We start from the raw sequence: 19,492 nt of genomic DNA on the forward strand, positions 1-19,492 counted from the left end.
ATTTTCTCCAGGTTCTTCCCACAAAAAGCTGATGTGCAGGTTGCTTTCTCTGCACTGTGCAGAGCAAACATATCTCACATCAGACCTTACTGCAACCAGCAAAGACTCTGGAGAGACCCAAGCCTTAAGGTTCCTCCACAAGACCCAGCTAGCTTTGAGAAAGACATGCCCAGGCTGCAATCACATTTCAGGATGGAGAGAAAAAGTGAGTGATCACTATACTTGCATATCTTGTAGTCTGTGACAATGGGCTGATTTTTCTAGATATGATTATATAATAATTAATATAATATTATACTAATATTGCTTAGATTATATATGTATTGCATATTATATTAATGGCAGGTTATGTATTGGGCTATGGAAATTAACTGGTTCTTCCTTTTTTTTCCCTACCATAGCTTTGAAAAAAACCCAAACAGTGTATGCTGTGTAGAATATGGTCCCATTGAGAACATTTCCAAATATTACCTCCATTTTGGTGAGACAGAATTTTCAGGATAATTTCTTCTATGCTATTTTGAACACACATCAGTTTATGTTAATACTCACTAACTACTATTGAAAATTTTATTTGAGGAATACTGAGTTACAAATACTATATAAAAAAAAACAGATCAGTCATCAGTCACCAGGTTCATAATGCTATGTTTTATTGACTAATTTTTTTTTACATTAAAAGCAAAGTGAGATAAATATCTGAGGGCTAAGGATGCTAAATTAAGTCAGTGTGTTCTGAACATTCTAGTAAAACTTAATGTTGAGTTCCTTAGTAAGTGGAGCAGAAATCTGCAGAACCAGTTTCTGTGGAAAAAAGAGACACAAAATAATGAATTATGTTAGTGTAAAAAAAACCCAAAACAGTTGAAAACAGAGGATAAGAAGTGACACTTGAGTTTACACCTTCAGGATTTCTTTAATATATCTGGTAGGTGAGACTAACTTGTTGGCAGTATGCATCTTCCTATTGCTGTATCCAATTCAACATCTCTCTCAGAAATTCAGGAATGGTTTAAAATTAATCAATTACATGAATTAAGTATTAAATTGTAAATACAATATCTGTCCTGCTGTCTCCCTGTTCAGTATTAAATTTAATGTATTTTGGGCTACTCACCTAATTTCCATTTTTAGTACTTCACCAGTTTTATCTTTAGATTTCAGAATTAATAATCTCTTAAAATGCTCAATATCCATTCACATCTCTTTGCCAGCCCACAAATTCGTGTTAACATTAACAGTCTGTGCTTACTTAAATCACTCATTCAAAGCATCTAATATTTTCATCTTTCATCAGAAACAGTTCCCTACCACTGCTTAGTGAGTTGGAATTCCACTTCTTGAATAACTTGCCTTTTCTTCAAATAGAGGGGAAAATCCAGACAAAAGTACTGCAAACCCATCCAAACAGCAACCTGAAAATTGCCAGGCAGCCAGAGAGGATACTCCAGACTGCACAACTGCATGGACATGGGGAGCTGTGGATGTTGGGAGCCTCTGCACTTCCCAGCAGAGGATGCAAGTGTGATAAAAAGAACCTTCCCTATGCCCCCTGTCAGCACAAGCCTGGCCAACAGATGTACCCTTCCAACATCCCTGCTGCAGTCACTGCACAATTCCTTAAGGCATGAGACTCCAGAGGAAAAAACAGATAACAGACTCCTAAGAATAGGAAGATTCTGTGATATTGCAAATGTCAGATTAGGGTAGCGCTGCATGAATCAGAGAGAAAGAAGTGGCTTATTACTAAGCAACCTGTTTCTATTTATATACAAATAAATATGGCTCAATAAGCACTTCAGCACTGCTATTAGGTAAATTTGCCTTCTGTAAGCCAAAACCAATATGGTAGAAGTTACTGTCTACTGCAGCCCTTTAAACAGTGGGGTCTCTGCTTGTAAAACGATTATACAAAATGTAATCTCACTAAGCCTGTAAAAAAGTGGCAAATTTGCCCTTTGCATTTTATTTTTTTTAATTACATAAATAAGTATTCATGATCTAAACCCAAGCTGCTGCTAGTGCTCTTTTATTTTTTTTTTAGAGGGTCAAATGTGAGAGGGATATAGATAGTAACATTTTAACATCTGTACAGGCATGGTGAGAGAGGTTTGACTAAATCTCTCAGAATTCCTCCCAGAGAGGAATATATTTATCTGGTGTAGAAAATTTAAAATTTAACTTTTTTTTTAGCTTTGGATCCCTACAATATCAGCTTGGTGGGTTTTTTCCTACAGCATTTGAAGTAGATCTTAAGTCATCAAGATGATATTTTGCTCCTAAATTTTAAATTATATTTTTGAGACAAGCTTATTAGTCTTTTAAAATCACATTTGTACATGAGGCTGTTAGTCTGCAGTTATCTTCTGGATATCTGTAATTGGTACCTTCAAGCATGTCTCAATGGACTGTTTTCTTTACCCTGCCACATTTATGTTGCTTTCAGCTTGCTTAGAGGCTGTTAAACAATTTCTTCCCTTGAGGCAATAGTGATTATGTTTATTTATGACATTGTCTCTGAAAGTGAGATTTTTACAATTCTCCAAGGCAGAAGTTTATTCTCAGCAATTTTCTTCCTTTACAGATTCCTTCAATAAAATAAATGGTAGTACCAGGTATGTAAAATGGGGATCACTCTTTGGTTACAAATGAAGCTTAAGCCCTAAGCCAAGTGGATAAGGTAACACAAGGTGTGACATCCACTACTTGTTGCCTCAGTTATCTTTCACTGCATGATGATTTAGTGGCATTTTGCAGAGTTAACACCAGGAGTTCCCTAGATGCAACCAGTGCTGAGATGTGAGTATGCATCTCATACAGAATGTGAATGACCACTTCAGCTTGGTGGCTGGTGACAGATATGGGACAAGTGGCCAGAGGAAAGGAAGCAAAAGGGTTTGCTCCTTTTGTCTATACTGCTGTGCAAAAGAAAATTGGGATCACAGAGGCTGCCTGGGGTTTGTTAGGGGTGCTCAGTCCATCCCCTCTGGAATGTCCCCACCTTGGTGCCAGAGGAGCACTGCACAAGCAAGTCATGCATTTTGTTCTGGAACACTGAGGCTTGGCACTTTAGGATGCTGAAATTTTACCTCTTTGGAAGATAGGGAGATGCTCCTTAGAGCCAGCAACACTGATATAATTTTTGGACACCGAGTAATCATGAGAAAAAATCCACAACACTTCTTTTCAGCAGCAGATAAAAAACTTTGACAAGTTTTCTCATTTTATCAGAATGATAAGAATGCCCATAAAACTGCTAACTGTGCTCTCAGCTCATGGATCTGTATCTTCTTTCCAGTATTTCAGTAATCTAAAAATTTGTGTAAGTGCCAGACATTAGGTAAAAGAGAGTGCAGATACATAAGCAAAGATTAAAGTTTCCTAAAAGAGTTCTTGCTTTTGCTTTTCTTCTTTCCCCCTCCTAAATGTCAGACTGTTGTATCAAGAATGGGTGTCTGGTTATACTTCAAAATGTAAGGGGGTGTGGATGAGAAACAGTTCCTGTCCCTCACTGACTTCACTCTCTTCACTGCTCTTCACCCTCCTTTCCCTAAGTTTTTTCTTGACTCCAGATCAGGTCTTACCCCACTCATCTCATAAGTCACAGCATCTCCACGGATGGATTTTCCATTCAGAGACACAGCCTGAGGTCTCAGCTTCAGGCCAAGGATGGTAATTTTGTTGTACTTCAGAGTGTCAGCTCCACGGTAGCCATCTTTGACTATTTCTGTCTTCAGTTGTCCCTGGAAAAATCCACAGAGAAAACTTAGGACCATGGCAGCTCTCTAGAGGTGACTTTCTGCACACTTAGGTTTCATGCTTGTCACTGAACATACTCAATGTCTTCCAATGTAAATATTGAAGTCATAAAGGAAAAAACAACAGTCACATTAATTTGTACACAAGAAAGGTTTCATTATATACTAAGAAAGTAAATCACATCTACAGCATTAATTGGATTACAAATAGAAAAGCGTGTCCAAGAAGACATATTTTTCTACTTTTAATAAATGTAAATTTTGTTCTTGTACCCATTACAGAGTACAGTGGCATATGCAAAGTCAAAATCCAGACACAGAGATTCAATTAGTGACCTTAAGACAGATTTAATTAACATCCCAAACCAGCTGCTTTAAAACACTGGTATCGTCCACAAACAGCAGCTGCTAGATGTTTTGCCCCTATTTTATGTACCACATCTCCTACTAGAAATCCCTGTTATGTATGTCCCAGCTTTAGGGAGACTAAAGGAACATTGTATGTCCACAGAACTTTGTTTGCTGTACTTTTTATTTACTGTACATCCCATATTTAAGGGTGTACAAAGGGGACATACAAAGTCATTAAGCTAATTCATTTGGATCACCAGTGACAGTAATTGCCCATACATGCAATGAAGAGGAATCATTGCATTTGTTATGTGATCAAAGTTGTTGAGGAAATAAAGATGAATTACACTGCCTAGGAAATGATGGATGGCTATGCAAACATGACTTTTTAAAAATATGCCAAGGAGAAACCCATGATGGAACCTTTTGCATAAATTAGCTTATGTTATTTCAGTAGTGCATTGTAGGAGGGGAGCAGGAGCTAGATCACAGTACATGTAACTTAGGGATGTGCTCAGACTGCTTATTTCAGGCATCCACACTAAAAATAAGTGCTAAGCCCCAGCACACTGATTTAACCTGCCTAAATAAGGAATGTTGGCTATTACTTGGCAAATGGGGAGAGGCCTGCAAAAGCCTCCAGAGCATTTTTTAGGGTATCTATCACATGTGCTGCCTTACTCCCTCTGGCAGAGTCCAGCACAGAGGGAGGCTCAGTTTAGAGAGAGCACCTCCCTATGTATTTTATTCTGTCTCAGGTGTGGCTAAGCAGGACAGCCAGCTCAGGTGGCCACACAGACCCAGGAAGCACAGGGTAATCCTGAACTCAGCTCTCAAGCTCAGAGGCCCAAGGCAGGACTCTTCAGCAGAGACCATTTCCCCTGACCAAGGTCTGGAACTGGAGGCCTTGGGGAAACAATCACAGAATATTCTGACTTGGAAAGGACTCATAAGGATCATGGAGTCCAGCTCCCTGCCCTGCACAGGGCAACAGGATGGTCTGGATGGATGTGACCTGCTCCTCCCCAGGCATCTGACAGCTAAAGCAATTGCCCAGGAAGGTCCTGACTTCTTCCTTGAGGCAGTTATGGATATCACTCAAAACCCCATAAATGCAAAGCAACATGAAGCCCTTGATCTGATGCCAGGAGCCAGGGTTTCTGTACTCTGAGCAAAAAGGGTCATGAGTTTTCTTCTTACCATGTAGCTCTGATCCTATCAACTTCACCTTTTCTTCCCCCTACATTTTCACCTTGAATATTGGACCAATTTTAGGAGAAACTTCCCTTCAGGCTATCCAGTCACTTAGTGCCCAATGCATCCTTTCAAAAGCTTCCACTTTATTGGACAACCCTTCCATCACCACCCCTTTAGTACAGCAGGGACCCACCTGGTACAGGCTGAGCATACCTGCCTTGTCTGCCACCCCTGGGGATCAGGACCTCCCTGCTCATCCCTAAGCACAGTGGATCTTATACAGGTGGATCAAGTATTCTTCTAGCCTGGTGGGCTTCATGTAAGGGGACACTTTGACTTAGGTCACTTAGTCACTATGAATATTGGAGGGGATATGCCAAGGGAGTTAAAATGCCAACTGCAGTGAGACAGCACCACAGAGCAGGAGCTTGAATCATTCTCCAAGAATTAAGTGCTTGCCCTAGTCCTGAATTCTTCTTTACACTTTTAAGTTGTTTAAATGAAAATATAAATTAAATGGTCTAATCCTGTTGCTGTTACTTTTGCAACACCCCATCCTGGGCTCAGAGTAAATGCTGTGATGTCAAATCTTACCAGCAAATCTCTCAGGGAATGAAACATGAGAGTTCTCCTAAAACTAAATGTGATTAAATTATTCTTCTACATTTTTTAAGAATATAGAAATGTGCAACAAATACTAAGACTTTCATACATTTCTCCTACTTGAAATTGCTATTTGAGATTGACTGTTTTCTTTATAAACACATAATAAAGACTCAACATTAAAGATTACTGGAATGCAGATAGGGAATTCAGTCATGGATTTACAGGCAGAAGTCAAATATGAGCAATGAGAAATGGAAGTGCCAGAGAAGCAACAATCTAATTTGCACAGTTCAAAATTTAATATAAAACTGGATATTGTTTTTCTGTAGCCTTACTGCAATAAATTACTATACACAGACTACACAAAACCAAAGTGATTTTTCTTCCTTTTTGCTGTTGAAATACCCTTTTCTTCCAAAAGAGAACAAATTTTTTTTCTTGGTAAATCAAGAACAAAATAAGTTAAAATTAAATGTGAAGTCTACCCATGTGGTGTTAGTTCCAGGAAGACAGCTCATGAACATACCAGGCTACATAATAAAGCCCATTGGCTTACCCTGCATTGCTCTTGCTCCTGAAAGATCTTCTAAGAGCAATATCACAATAGGGGTTTACATGATTTTATTGTTTTGACTATTTTCTGTAGATTACTTTGGGACTTTTAGGAATATGTGGCATGAAAATCACATAATCATTTAGGCTGGAAAATACCTTTAAAGTTATCAAGTTCAACTATTAACCCAGCACTGCCAAGTCCACCAGTAAACCATGTCCTAAGGGCCACATCTACACATCTTTTAAATAACTCCAGGGATGGTGACTTCACCACTTCTCCAAGAAGCCTGTTCCAGGGCTTGATAACCCTTTCAGTGAAGATATGTTTCCTAATATAATATCGAATCTAATCCTCTCCTGGTGTAACCTGAGGCCTCTGGTCCTATCACTTATTCCTTGGAAGAAGTGACTGACCCCCATCTGGCTCACCCTCCTTTCACACAGTTATGGATAGCAACAAGGTCTTCCCTGAGCCTCCTTTACTCCAGGCCAAACACCCCCAGCTCCCTCAGCTGCTCCCCATGTGACCTGTGCTCCAGACCCTCCACCAGCTCCACTGCCCTTCTCTGAACACAGGATCTGAGGTGTGGCCCCACCAGTGACAAGCACAGAGGTACAGCCATTGCCCCAGTCCTGTATATTTCTGATACAAGCCAGGGTGCCCTTGGCCTTCCTGGCCACTTGGGCACACACTGGCTCATGTTCAGAAGGCTGGGGACTAAACCATGCCATAGTCTATATACAATATCCTATTTATTACCAAATGCTAGACTGGCAGATGAAATAAGATCTCTAGAGACAGGTTATGGAAGTAGGTTTTTTTTACAATAACTCCCACAACTTACTATCCTATACTTAATGAGCTTATGGTAGACATATTTCACAGTATTTTACTCGATTTAAGCCTTGACTCTTGGGCTTTTCTACAGGTCTTTCTCAGGACATATCTGCAAAGAACTGAGCACTGTGTGAAAGGCATCAGTGCACTGATACCGAGCTAATCTGCTCCAGTGCTGCACAGAGCATCTGATCAGCACAGTGGGTTGCCAGAAGCATGCTGGATCTCTCCACAGGACACCCACCATGGGAGCAGTGTCTGTGCTGTCACACAAGGAAATGTAAGCTAAAGAACTGAGACTACATAATTCTCTGCACCACAAAACAAAAACATCAAGTGATCAAAGTTAAAAGGTTGCTGGAATATCCTGAAGAGAGGAATCCAGCTTTCTCCCACCTGTCAGACTGAAAGTCACTAGGTGGAACACAACAGAAAGGTCCCTTGAGCCCAGAAACTGCAACTAAGGGGAAAAAAAAGTTGAAAATGTGGGTTTTTTTCAGATTCATATTGCAGCAGGGACATTAATGACATGTGTCACTGTGATACCCAATGAAGCAGACATAAAACTGCAGGATCATAGCTGGACTATTTTGTAGCTAGCTGTAAATGAAAGCATTAGCTAGCTTACCTGGTTTATAGACTGAGCTAGAAGATAAAGATCAGCACTTTACAATGGCTACACTAAAATACAGCTACCTATATATAAGTAGGTATCTTGTATGTTGCCACTTACTTTGCTGAATGTGTATTTAGCCAAGAAGTAGTTCTCATTTTCAATAGTATCTGTCAAAACACAAAGCAAGGAGGATTTATATCAAAACAGGCAGAAAAATCCATAAGCAGTTCACATTACTGTAGCAAGCAGCTAAGGTCAGGCTAAGATAATTTGTGGGCTATTTAATCTCTTTTTCTAGTCTTAGGTTGATCTCAGGAGAACACAATGTGAGAGATTGCCCTCTCTAGCAGATCAACTGCTCCCAGTGCCACACATTTCTCATATCAAAGCACTGACTTCAACTGTAATCAGCTTTTCACCTTCACAGAATCACAGAGTAAGATGACTTAGAAAGGACCATCAAGGATGATCAGTCCAACTCCCAGCCCTGCACAGCACCATTCCCAAGAGTCACACCATTTGCCTGAAAGCACTGTCCAAACACTTCTAGAACTCTGTCAGGCTGGGGCTGTGACTGCTTCCCTGGGGAGCCTGTTCCAGTGCCCAACCACCCTCTGGGTGAAGAAACTTTTTCTTATATCCAACATTAACCTCCCCCAACACAATTTCAGGCCACTCCCTCAGGTCCTGTCACTGATCACCACAGAGAAAAGATCAGCATCTGTCTGTCTTCTTCCCCTCATGAGGGAGTTGTAACTGCAGTGAGGTCTCCCCTCAGTCTCCTCCATGCTGAACAGACCGAGTGACCTCAGCCACTCCTCACATGGCTCCCCCTCAAGGTCTTTCACCATCTTTGTTGCCCTCCTTTAGATGCTCTCTAATAGTCCTTTTCTATATTGAGGTGCCTAAAGCTGCCCCCAGCACTCAAAATGAGGCTGCCCCAGTGCAGAGCAGAGCAGGACAATCCCCTCTTGCCCAGCTGGTGCTGCTGTGCCTGATGCCCCCAGCACACAGGTGGCACTCCTGACTGCCAGGGCACTGCTGGCTAAGGTTCAACTTTCTACCTCTCATTCTGGGGTCAGTTCTCCAGCTATTTCTAGCAGGAGGCAGTGCCATTATGCTGCTGAAAGGTGGCCTGAGGAGAGCCCTGTATGCAGGTACTGCTTCCCAGCAGGACACCAGGCTTACCAATGGAATCACCATCATCCCAGAAGAGAGATCCAGAAGCTTCTCCTTGTTCATCCAGGGCAATAAGGAGTCCAAATGGGTTCAGGCGGCTGTTGACAAACACGTTGAGAAGTGTCAGTACAAACCTGTGGGCACTGGCCCTTCCAAGCAACTTAAACTTCTGAACACAAACTCCCAAAACAGGTCACGGCAGATGACAACAGCTTTCACCAAAAGGACTCTAAAAGTGATGGCAAAATCTTTGCCTTGCTTTGTCCTACTGACGTCTAGATTTCTCATGTTTTGAGTGCTCATGTGGAAAGCTCCCCCTCCTTTTGTGGTCTCAATGTACAATAACAGGATGATCTGGGAGTCATAGTAAGGACTGTCTTACTGGGAGTCATAGTAAGGACTGCCTTACTATGGCTGCACAGTGCTGGCCTCTCTTTCCTACTCAAACTAGCTTCTGAACATGGTTCAGATTTGAAACCAGTATATTATCCATTTGCATGCGGAAATATTTTTCCTGAAGAAAGATTTGAGCTTTTCCACCTTGTTTACAGCATTTGATAAATTCACCCAAGAAGAATTTTGTTTTTCCCCTTGCATACATTTACTCTGAATGACTGACAGCAGGTCAGTGTGGCAGTAAGAGGTACAAAAGCTGTTCTGAGCATATCCACGGAGCCAGGAGTAGGCGTCAGCTGTGCTAACAGTGACGTGGGTCATCTCTGAGGTGATTTCTCCTAATGAAATGGAGTGAATACTGGTATAAAAATACTGTACTTATCACTTGGGATGGCAGCTGGGAGCTGCAGATAGTCTCTCTTCTGTACTTTCATTTGATTGCTTTTTTGACTGTCTGTGGGTCTGACCCCCACCATGGCTGCTGGTGACAAACACAGGTGACGTTACCTCTCAGTAGTGGTGGTGGCTGGTGCCTGCTGTGGCAGAATGTTCCCTCCACGGATGTACAGAGGGATCTTGTTCAGTGGGGCAGACACAGTAACACGGCTCTTCTTCCAGGAACTTGGCACTTTAAGACCCTACCACAAAAATTAATGCAGTTAAAAAAATGCCAATCCTGGCAGTATACATACTGAAAAAGAGAGCAAGGGGTAAATTTTCATTTCAGTTACATCAGTGAAGAAAACAAACTAAAATATAGATTTCAGGAGTGTTATTCTAGTTTCCTTTTTAACATGAAAGAGGATCTAGCCTCTGCAGTTATCCATATGCCTGAGATAGAAGCATTATGACTGCAAGACAGCAAATGGTCTTTAAAAATGGTATCATTATTCCATATGCTGTTAAAAAACCCCACTGATCAAGACACTGAGCAAAAAGAAAAAAAAACTTTTGCTTCCTCTTTTTATACATATGGAGCCTATCACAATTCAGTTTAAGGTAAGTGATTCATAGTCATTTGGGGATGTAAACTGTAGATTTTCTTCTCTTCTAAGAACAATTCTTCCCCTTTCAAGAAGTAATTACAGCATTCAGAGAGTGAAATTTATGTGTGTGTAGACAACCAGCATTAAGTTCTTCTGCATCATCCTTTTCTGGTTTAATGCCTCAAAACCTCAAAAAAAAGACTTATGTACAGAGAAAATAACAGGAAGGCTTTGCTCTTGCCCTCTGTAAATGATAATGATGATTTATGATAATTATATTATATATAAACCATATAATTATGATTTATTATTTTTATCCAACTTTGGTTTGGATAAGCACCATGTGCATGACAAGTAAGTGCCAAATACTGGGAGGCACATAGGCAGGGCAAGGGACAAAGGCCACTGTCCCTGTGCCCAGCCCAGCAAAGGTGTTCAGAGGGAACCATGAGGAGAGCTGAATTAAATGCTGGACTTTGCAGCATCACAGTCTCATGAAAAGAGAAAAAGGAAAGGATTGGATGAACATCCATCTGAGGACACCAGCCAAATGCTGAAGATGACCAAACTTATTTTAAAAAAAGTCTGCATTTCCTCTGAGAGCAGTTCTGCCCTGCCTGCTCCTCTGCCAGGGACACTCAGGAGACTTAACAACAGCCTGATGATCCTGGGCTCATTTCTGAAAGCTCTTGGCATCAGCTCAACTGCTCCCATTGAAGCCAAGCTGGGCTTAGCCTGCAGACTGCAGCAGAGCACTTCTGGAAATGCAGTCCTGGGGATGGTGTTGGAAAGGTGAAGGCCCTAAAGAGAAGGGACTGGCATGTCCCACAGAGCAGATTGTTCTGCAGCTCTTCCAAATATGCCTTCTGTCAAAAGTGATGCATGTGCAAAAGTACATGCACAGGAGGGTTTGTGGCATGCTCTCAGGAGTGTGGCTTAGGTTTCTGCCTCTGTGTGCGTGGAAGTGTATCAGAAAGAGAATTAAAAGTGGAGGCTAAAGAAAGAAATCCTGGCATTTTCATGCATGTCTAGGCTGCTCTTGAAAATTCTGTTTGCTGTGTCTTAGAGCTTTACATGGCAAAAACAGAAAACAAAATGTAACTGAAAGCTGTGTCATTTGTTCTCCCAGCTAGCCTGATACAGACTTTTTTTTTCTCTAGTTTTCTTTATCTACAGATGCTGAGGTAAAAATACTGCTGAAGATTGCTAAAAGCTATTTTGCTGGAATTGTACCATTTTAAATTATCAGGAAAAAAAGTAAGAAAATGAATCTTAAAAATACATACGGTATAGTAGTCGAACCACTGTGCATCAGGGAAGTATACATCCACAGTTCTTGCTCCCTGTAATTGTTATAAAGAGATTAGTCTTTTTCTTTTTGTATTTCTGATATTACATTAGCTTTATTATATTTGTGTGTGGAGAGATGTATGCTGAATATTCTAATAACATCAAATTTTGGACATTATGGCTGAGTTATTGTCATTGCAGTGGACTAGTGCTGGCTAATCTATAATACTAAACAGACAAGCCCATCCTATTTGGGGGGTTTTATTGCCATAGCCTGGGATGAGTCAACATTACATTATTATTTTATTCTAGTACATAGCTCTATGTCTTGCAAATGTAACTGGCCTAGGTACACTCCTCCAACATCTGAGCAGCCCTAGCAATGGCTATGGCAGCCTCTCCAAGACAGGGCTTCACCTCTGAAGTGGGAGGATGCCACTGCTCAGGGCCCCTCGCACCATTCCCATCCCAGAAACAGGCAGAGAATGAGCTCTAGCATACAGAGGATGCAGATCCTTCTCTTCTTGCAAACAACTTAAAGTTGCAGATAAGTAATAATAAATAATAAATGTTTTGCTAATTGCACAATTACTGTACTCCATTTTGCAGCATGTGTTGTGTCAGATCGCTGCAGGGATGTAATCATGCTAAAGGCACTCTGTATTAATAACTCCAGGAACAGTTGGGATCAAAACATACTTCCATTTTTGTCACAAGTTGCTTATCCTCACAAACAGATTAATTTTTACTATCAGTGTAGATGTCTGTCCTTTGCAGAATTATGGACTAGACCCAAGGACTACCCCAGGAATCTTGTGGAGCAAGAAAAGTAAAGATGGAAGAGAAGAGTTAAGGCAGTTACCATTTGACATTTTAGGGATTTTAGATGTATTAAAAACCCTGTAAAGGCAAGATGCTCCCCTCTCCATCTCTTCCCTGTGGTCCTATGACAACCCTGGATAGTCTGGTCTAGAGAAAAGTGTGTAACCATCATGTGAGTCATGATGATTTCAGGGCCAGCTTGGATAGGGCTTTGAGCAACTTGGCCTAGTGGGAGGTGTCCCTGCCCATGGCAGGGGGAATTGGAACTTTAGATGATCTTTCAGGTCTCTTCCAACCCAAACTATTCTATGCCTCCATGATTCCATGAGCCTCACCTTCAAGACTCCCTAAATAACAAACCAGTGTGCAAGGCAGTTCTCCATTCTAAATCTTTTTTGATGCTGCACTTGCTCTCATCCTAGGACTCAAGGAGTGAAGGTCAAGTCATCCCTGACTCATCTTCTCTACACAAGCAGATGCCAAGCTGCAGTTTGACACAGTCACTGCTGGCCTGCACTGCCACAGTGAGGTTACTGCTCACCTCTGCCCCTGCCCTGCCAACTGGCACAGCCCTGGCTGCCAGCTATCACACTGCAAGACCCTGCAATGTGCTGCCTTCCAAGCTCTGCTTCCCTCATCACGCCACAGGCAGCCTTCCTTTTGTGCTGCAGTTCTTCAAAAAACATCAGAAACTCCTTATCTAGACCCCCTATAATTTCATTTATCCTTATAATGTCCCCTTTTATTCAATTTTTTGCAGGAAGCCTCCCGTGGTTTGTCCCTTCCTCTTCGTGGGAAGGGATTTTTCCCCATCCTTTATCATCCTGCTGGTCTGAGACCCTGTGAAATCTTCTTTCTATTCTTCAGCTATTAGAAACCTGTGGGAGTCTGAAGATAAAGGACTGATGAATGAAGTGCCTCAGTGGGGTCAGAATGGTTTTAGAATTTAATTTATACTAAACTCACAGAGACAAAAGAGTTGGTTAAAAAACAAGGTAACAGTGTCCTGTTTAAATGTTTGATCATCAGCAACATCTAGAAATACATCAGCTATTCTGGCAGCATGCTGATTGCAAACAGCACTGGGATACATCCCATGCAAATACTTAGATCTGCTCAGACATACCTCTCTTGTGCTGCCAGCAGTCAGTGGTGGGCAAGGAGAGAAACACACCCTTGCTCCAGCCAAGCAGGGAGAGCCATGTGCCCAGCACAGCAGAGGAAAATGCTGCTTTTTAAAACCTGTCCTGTTAGCAGCTTACATTATCATTATCGTTTCCATAATGACTGCCTTTGCCTGTGATGCTGGGAAACTCCTACCACAGCCCCTGAGAGCTGCACTTCCAAAACACTGTGGGTGAGCAGTAATATGGAAACCAGTTTGCTTTCATATCTGTGTGTTTCTTCCTAGCTCGACAATTACTGCTCTGTGTGTGTCCTTGGAGACTGCTGCCAGCACAATAACAGGAGCATGTGAGGGGCAGCATCCAGCCTCTTTACATCCTTTCCTCACTTGGAGTAAAAGGGAAAGGCTGTGCCTTCACTTTCATCCTCCCACTTCAAGTACTGAGAAGCTCTGTACTGCCTGTGCTGCTCAGAAATGTGTTCTGAAGCTTTGACAGTGGAGAGTAGAAAGGGATGGATATGAGCAAACATGCTCTGAATGTCATCCAATGCCCTAAGCACCACTCATTTCTTTGATTCCAGTGTGATGGCATTTTTAATTACAATACTTGCCTCTTCAAGAACAGGAGCAATCATAAAGGCAGATCCCCAAAGGAAGGCAGTATCTATTCCATGAGTCTCCGCATCAGAGGTAAATCTGTTTTGAAAGTTAAATACACAATGTTAATTCACAGTTGTGAGAATGTGCCAAATATTTTGATATTACTCACTGTGACAAGAAATCTGCTTCCTCAAAGTATCCTTCAACACAGCCAAATATTTTTCCTGATTGACGGAATGCCAAAAGCTGGACAGAGATTCAGATATTTCAGTATACCTACCATCCCAGAGCAGACCAGAACTCTCACAAAATGATGAAGCTGATTTCTTTTCAGAACAGCAACAGTGGGAAAACAACTCACTTCTATTCAGTGGGCTGAGACTTCATTGTGGGAGCCGATGAGCGGGACAGGGGCCAGGCCCAGGAGAGGGAACGCAGAGGAAAAACACTGTGCTCTAGGATCTAAAGCATTTGTGAAAATCCTTGGATTTGGTCTCCTACAGCTTCCACAGATTTACATTTGAAATTGTTTGCAAGACAAACACAGAGCAACAGTCATGCATTATTGCACGTTTTAGCTGCCTCTCCTGAATGGATGGAAAACCTATGGAACCCAGTCCATTTTATTCAATACACTAAAACAGTTTTGGATTCTGATCCTGTTCTCCAGAATGCTCACAGTCCCATCTGCCTGGCATCGCTTGCCTTCTCTTGGGAAGAGATCTCTATTCCACTGTGCATTAGCTAATGAAAATATTGAATAGCACCTGGCAAAGAAGAGAGATCCTTCCCAACTCAGGAATCTCCCTTCATACAGCATAAAATCACTGAGAATTTAAATAGGTTTTCAATCATCTCTAAGTCTCTTCCTGAGGAAATAATTAATGGATCCTAGTTCTTATAAGAACATCACATTCACAAAAAATCCACATCTCAAATCCTCCTAAAGTCAAAGTACCTTGTACCTCCTGACTTCTGCTACTCCTCTGCCCCTCCAACAGCCCTGCTGCCTTGTCAGAGATGGTAACTGGTCTGGTTTTCATGCATTTTTGACAAATTCACACTGCCTGTTGCATATTTACATATTATTCTCTAAGGATGTATACATTTCTTGTTTAAAAATTCCTTTATTGTGTCTGTTTGATGGGCTTTGCAGCTGCCCCTGTCTAAAGCCAGGTCTCTGTTGAACACTGGCTGGAGCAGAGTGGCTCAGTGTCAGTGCCCTGCTCCACACCCTGCCTGCTCGGGGCAAAGGCACACACTGCACCCAGCCCAGGCTTACAGCAATCTCCCCAGATAAGTAAAGATAATTTGGCAATAAAAAGACACCTATTGAGTGCTCAGATTTCTAAAATATTGGAAACTTAGGGGAGTACACGGAACTTAAGAAAAAAATGTTCTTGAAGGCATGTCTTGGGCTCTGCTTGAAAGAGACCTCAATTTGTTCAGAGTTTTTTTTTCTGTCCAGAACAGTAACTCTTTTTTACACCTTAATCTTGGTCATTACTGCATTGTGACATAATACTTTTAAATGTTTAAAGCAGATTATGGGTTTTGATGAACTACCTTGTCCTAAAGTTTTTGAAATATAAAACATGAGTTTTTCTTGTCATCTCAATAGGCTCTCTGTATTTTCAATTCAACTGTAATAAAACTGTGATTGTAATAAAATACATTTTGTTGTGGGAGGCTGCAGGACAAAAAGCTGATCAAGAAATTATGAATAAAGAAGAATCAATCATATTTGTACATGGAAAGATGATTCTCACCCTTTAACTCAGCACAATTTTCTCTTGCAATTATAGCAACCACTAGCACAAATTCAGCACACAAATGAACTTTCCTATTTTGAAACTGTAAGCCATTAAAGCATACTGTCATCTATCAAAGGTCTTCAATTCCATCTACTGCTTCCTCTGGTTAGATGCTGGCCTCTTTTCTGTCATACTCCCCCCCCAGTTAGCCATTAAACTCATCTGTCCCTTCCACTAATGGATTACCACCTCACAGTCTTTTTTGGACACCTGAGGTATCAATACCTCTGCTTTATGGAGTGAAAGCCTCCAAGACACCAAGTACATTTAAAAGAATCTAATGGGATGTTGTTCATGTTTGCTGCCTGACATGAACCCCTAAATGTTCCAAATGGAATGAAATGTCCACATGAAACAGCTATTGCTTGGAGACTCCTTGCCTGGGTACAGTTGTTTTCATGGTGAGAACTCTGAACTCGTAAGAACTTCACTAATGCAGGAGTTTTTTATTTTTCCTTTGTATTTTTTACAAGTAAGAGGCAAGGTTGATGTAAACTTCCATCATCCATACACTGAAAATTCTGTTTCAGTCCTCTTTCTCAAAACCCCACATTTCTCCTCCTGCTAGCATCTGGGTCACTTTCTCTACTTGGGCAGGCCCACTACTAAACCACTTAATATTGCTTAGAAATAGTAAGAAATACACATTGAGTAAGAGCAGTGAATAATAGTAACCAGAATTAACTAGTGGTAGTAAAAAACACTTTTAAGCATTTTAGGATCTAGCTCTGGCAACATGAACAAGTGATGGGGCTAGGATGCCAGCAGGGGCAGTGGGAAGGGAAACATCTCCTGATGCCTACCCTACTTACATGCATTTGAGAGGTTTTATTTCCTAGTAATCCAGTAAACTCTGGTCCTGCTGACTAAGCTCCCATCAGTGTCTGTAGTGAACCTCTCAGCTCAGTTTCATCTGACAAAAGCCTCTGTTGGTGCATCTGAGACTGACCTACAACTCTAATCAAAGCAAATTTGGAAATTTGCCAATGTGGACATGGCCCACATAGAGTACAGGTATGCTGGTAAGGGTCAGAAAGGCAGCTTTAATGACACTAGAGCAATTCTGTATTAGCAGAGATTAGCTAACATTAATGCCAAAATTAACTTGGGCATTTCCAATATTAACACAAACTACATTATATTAAACTATATATTGAAAAAGACCTAAAATAAATACTTTAAATAGCATATCACTAATTGTAATTTATGAGTACCTATGCTCTCTAATTTTATCCAGTAAAATGACATTGCCAAGTAGAAAGAGGAAGGATACTTCTTTTAAAATGTATTAGTTAACCATTATGCTGAATAAGCAAAACATATTTTTTTCAAGTATCCTTTCCATGCTTGAATGGTGTGCACTTTGGTGTAACCTCAGTTTAATTTGCACAAAATGCCTTACCCTTTAACCAGAATGTTTTTAAGCTAAAGGGGAGAAAAAAGAACATTACACAGTCTATGCCACAGCCTGCACCAATGAAATGAAATTGTGGCAGAGCTTCAGGCTTTCATATGTATTGTTTGCACTCCTTTTGCTCAAGTCTTTGCATAAAGCATTCTGAAGTAGAAAATTAACCAAAAGCAGGTATAAAACTGATTAGAAGATCAGGACAGGGAAACTAAACCTCAGCGGGATTCCTGCTTCTTCCAAAAAAGAAAAAATTACTCGTTCCAAAAATCTGAGTTTAATTTTCAAAGTGGCTTTTCAGTCTGCATTTATTAATCTCAGTTTTGCACCTGCTTCTGCACTCCAACATCTCTATCTCTGTTTTCTCTGTGCAATTTGTGGACACAGATGTGGGTTTCATAGATAGCATGCAGATCCAAGTGCTAAATTGGAAAAAAAACCCCAAATGCTATGGATCATTGGACTCTCAGTATGAGGCCTTTTAGCATTCTGGATCAGAATACAGATTTCATTGATTTCATTCAAATACAGTAAATACAGGTATGTGACTCTCATTTTTGAAATAAAAAAGAACTATATATTTGCCTAAGACTAAAACTTTTCAGAATTCTTCTTTCTTAAGTTTGTCTTTTTCACCCCAATGGAAACAAATAAGGTTGTATATTAATGGAAATTAATTGCATATATTAAGAGTTATCTTAGTGCATATAACTTGATTGATTTAACTGTTCAACTGTTCTTTTAAAAGAGAGGATGCAATAATAATACTGTGAATATTCTCCTAAGGATATAAACCATTACATACATAAGAGCTCAACTACTTTGTGAGCAAATTAGAATGAAAAAGGAACTCCAAACTCACTCGTGCATCAGTGAGCGCACCACGGTGCCTCCGTGAACGTGAGACTCGTAGAACAGGGTGTACAAGTACGGCAGCAGGGAGTATCTGATCCGAAGAGTAGCACGAGATATCTTGGCAAATTCATCTCCAAACACGGCTGGGTCTTGTTCCTGTCCAGTGAAAGCTTAGATTTGTACTGAGCATTGAAACAAACTCAGCAGAGAAGCTGTGTGCAGCATAAGGAGAGCTGTGGCTGGTCTGATGCTACAGAAGTGAGTGTTTAAATAAGAAAAAGCACTCATTTGCAAACTGCAAGATATATTAAGAACAACATCCATTATTCCCGAACTAACATTTGTATAAAATTCTTAACTTGAAAAATTCCAGTGAGTTCTAAAAGATCAGGCCCCACCAAAATGTATGTGAGCCCTCTGCAACCACCCCTAAGCCTGTGGGGAGACGGAAGCTGGGGCTCCATGCCTGTGCCCAGGAACAGATGCCCAGCCTCTAGAAATTAATTTATCCTGGAGATGCAAGATGTCTGTCATCTCAGACAAAGGAGATGAAACACACGAAAAAGGGAAGACTGATAATCTGCAGATCAAAGTCAAAACCTTAATTACATTGGCCACAAATATAAAGGCAAGTCTAGGTAAAAGAGTAAACTCATAACCCTGCTGAAGCCAACAGGTGACCAAAGTCACTGTGTGTGGTACAGAAAACATCTCATCCATTCAAGAAGCTTGATTTCTCCTCCTGTGTGCCCCATTTTAGGATGCCCTGAGTGACAGCACACCCATACATCAGCAGTGCCCCTCAGCTCCTCAGTGCCAGCAATGCTCTCCTGTGGGGCAGGGCATGCACTGGGTGCCACCATCAAGGGGGCAGGTTGGAGCAGCCTCTCTGTATTCACTGGCTGGGTTTGGTCCTACTCCAACACAACCCTGACTCTCCCCTGGGATGGCAGGCAGAGCACGCAGCCAAGGTCAGTGCTGATATGGGAAAGAGCCACATCTCCTTTAATTCCTCCTGTCAACCTCTCCAGTGCTAAACAGCCAGCTTGCAAATCACATGGCTCCCTTTCTCCTTTGTGAAATCTTCCCAGAGTA

At 41.2% G+C, this 19,492-nt stretch overlaps 1 protein-coding gene across 1 annotated transcript in view; it reads right to left on the reverse strand.

Moving 5' to 3' along the window:
* Positions 1-630: 630 nt before the first annotated feature.
* Positions 631-19,492, reverse strand: part of LOC131558099 (sucrase-isomaltase, intestinal-like) — a 60,398-nt gene continuing 41,536 nt past the window's right edge. The window contains exons 16-23 of the mRNA XM_058805706.1: positions 18,405-18,553; positions 14,332-14,416; positions 11,769-11,825; positions 10,004-10,134; positions 9,110-9,198; positions 8,039-8,088; positions 3,585-3,743; positions 631-804 (exon numbers count right to left, since the gene is read on the reverse strand). Coding sequence (XP_058661689.1) covers positions 745-804; positions 3,585-3,743; positions 8,039-8,088; positions 9,110-9,198; positions 10,004-10,134; positions 11,769-11,825; positions 14,332-14,416; positions 18,405-18,553 — 780 coding nt within the window. The 3' untranslated portion in view covers positions 631-744. The remainder of the gene's footprint in view (positions 805-3,584; positions 3,744-8,038; positions 8,089-9,109; positions 9,199-10,003; positions 10,135-11,768; positions 11,826-14,331; positions 14,417-18,404; positions 18,554-19,492) is intronic.

This window comes from Ammospiza caudacuta, chromosome 5 (assembly GCF_027887145.1).
Source record: "Ammospiza caudacuta isolate bAmmCau1 chromosome 5, bAmmCau1.pri, whole genome shotgun sequence".
NCBI classification, from domain to species: Eukaryota; Metazoa; Chordata; class Aves; order Passeriformes; family Passerellidae; genus Ammospiza; species Ammospiza caudacuta.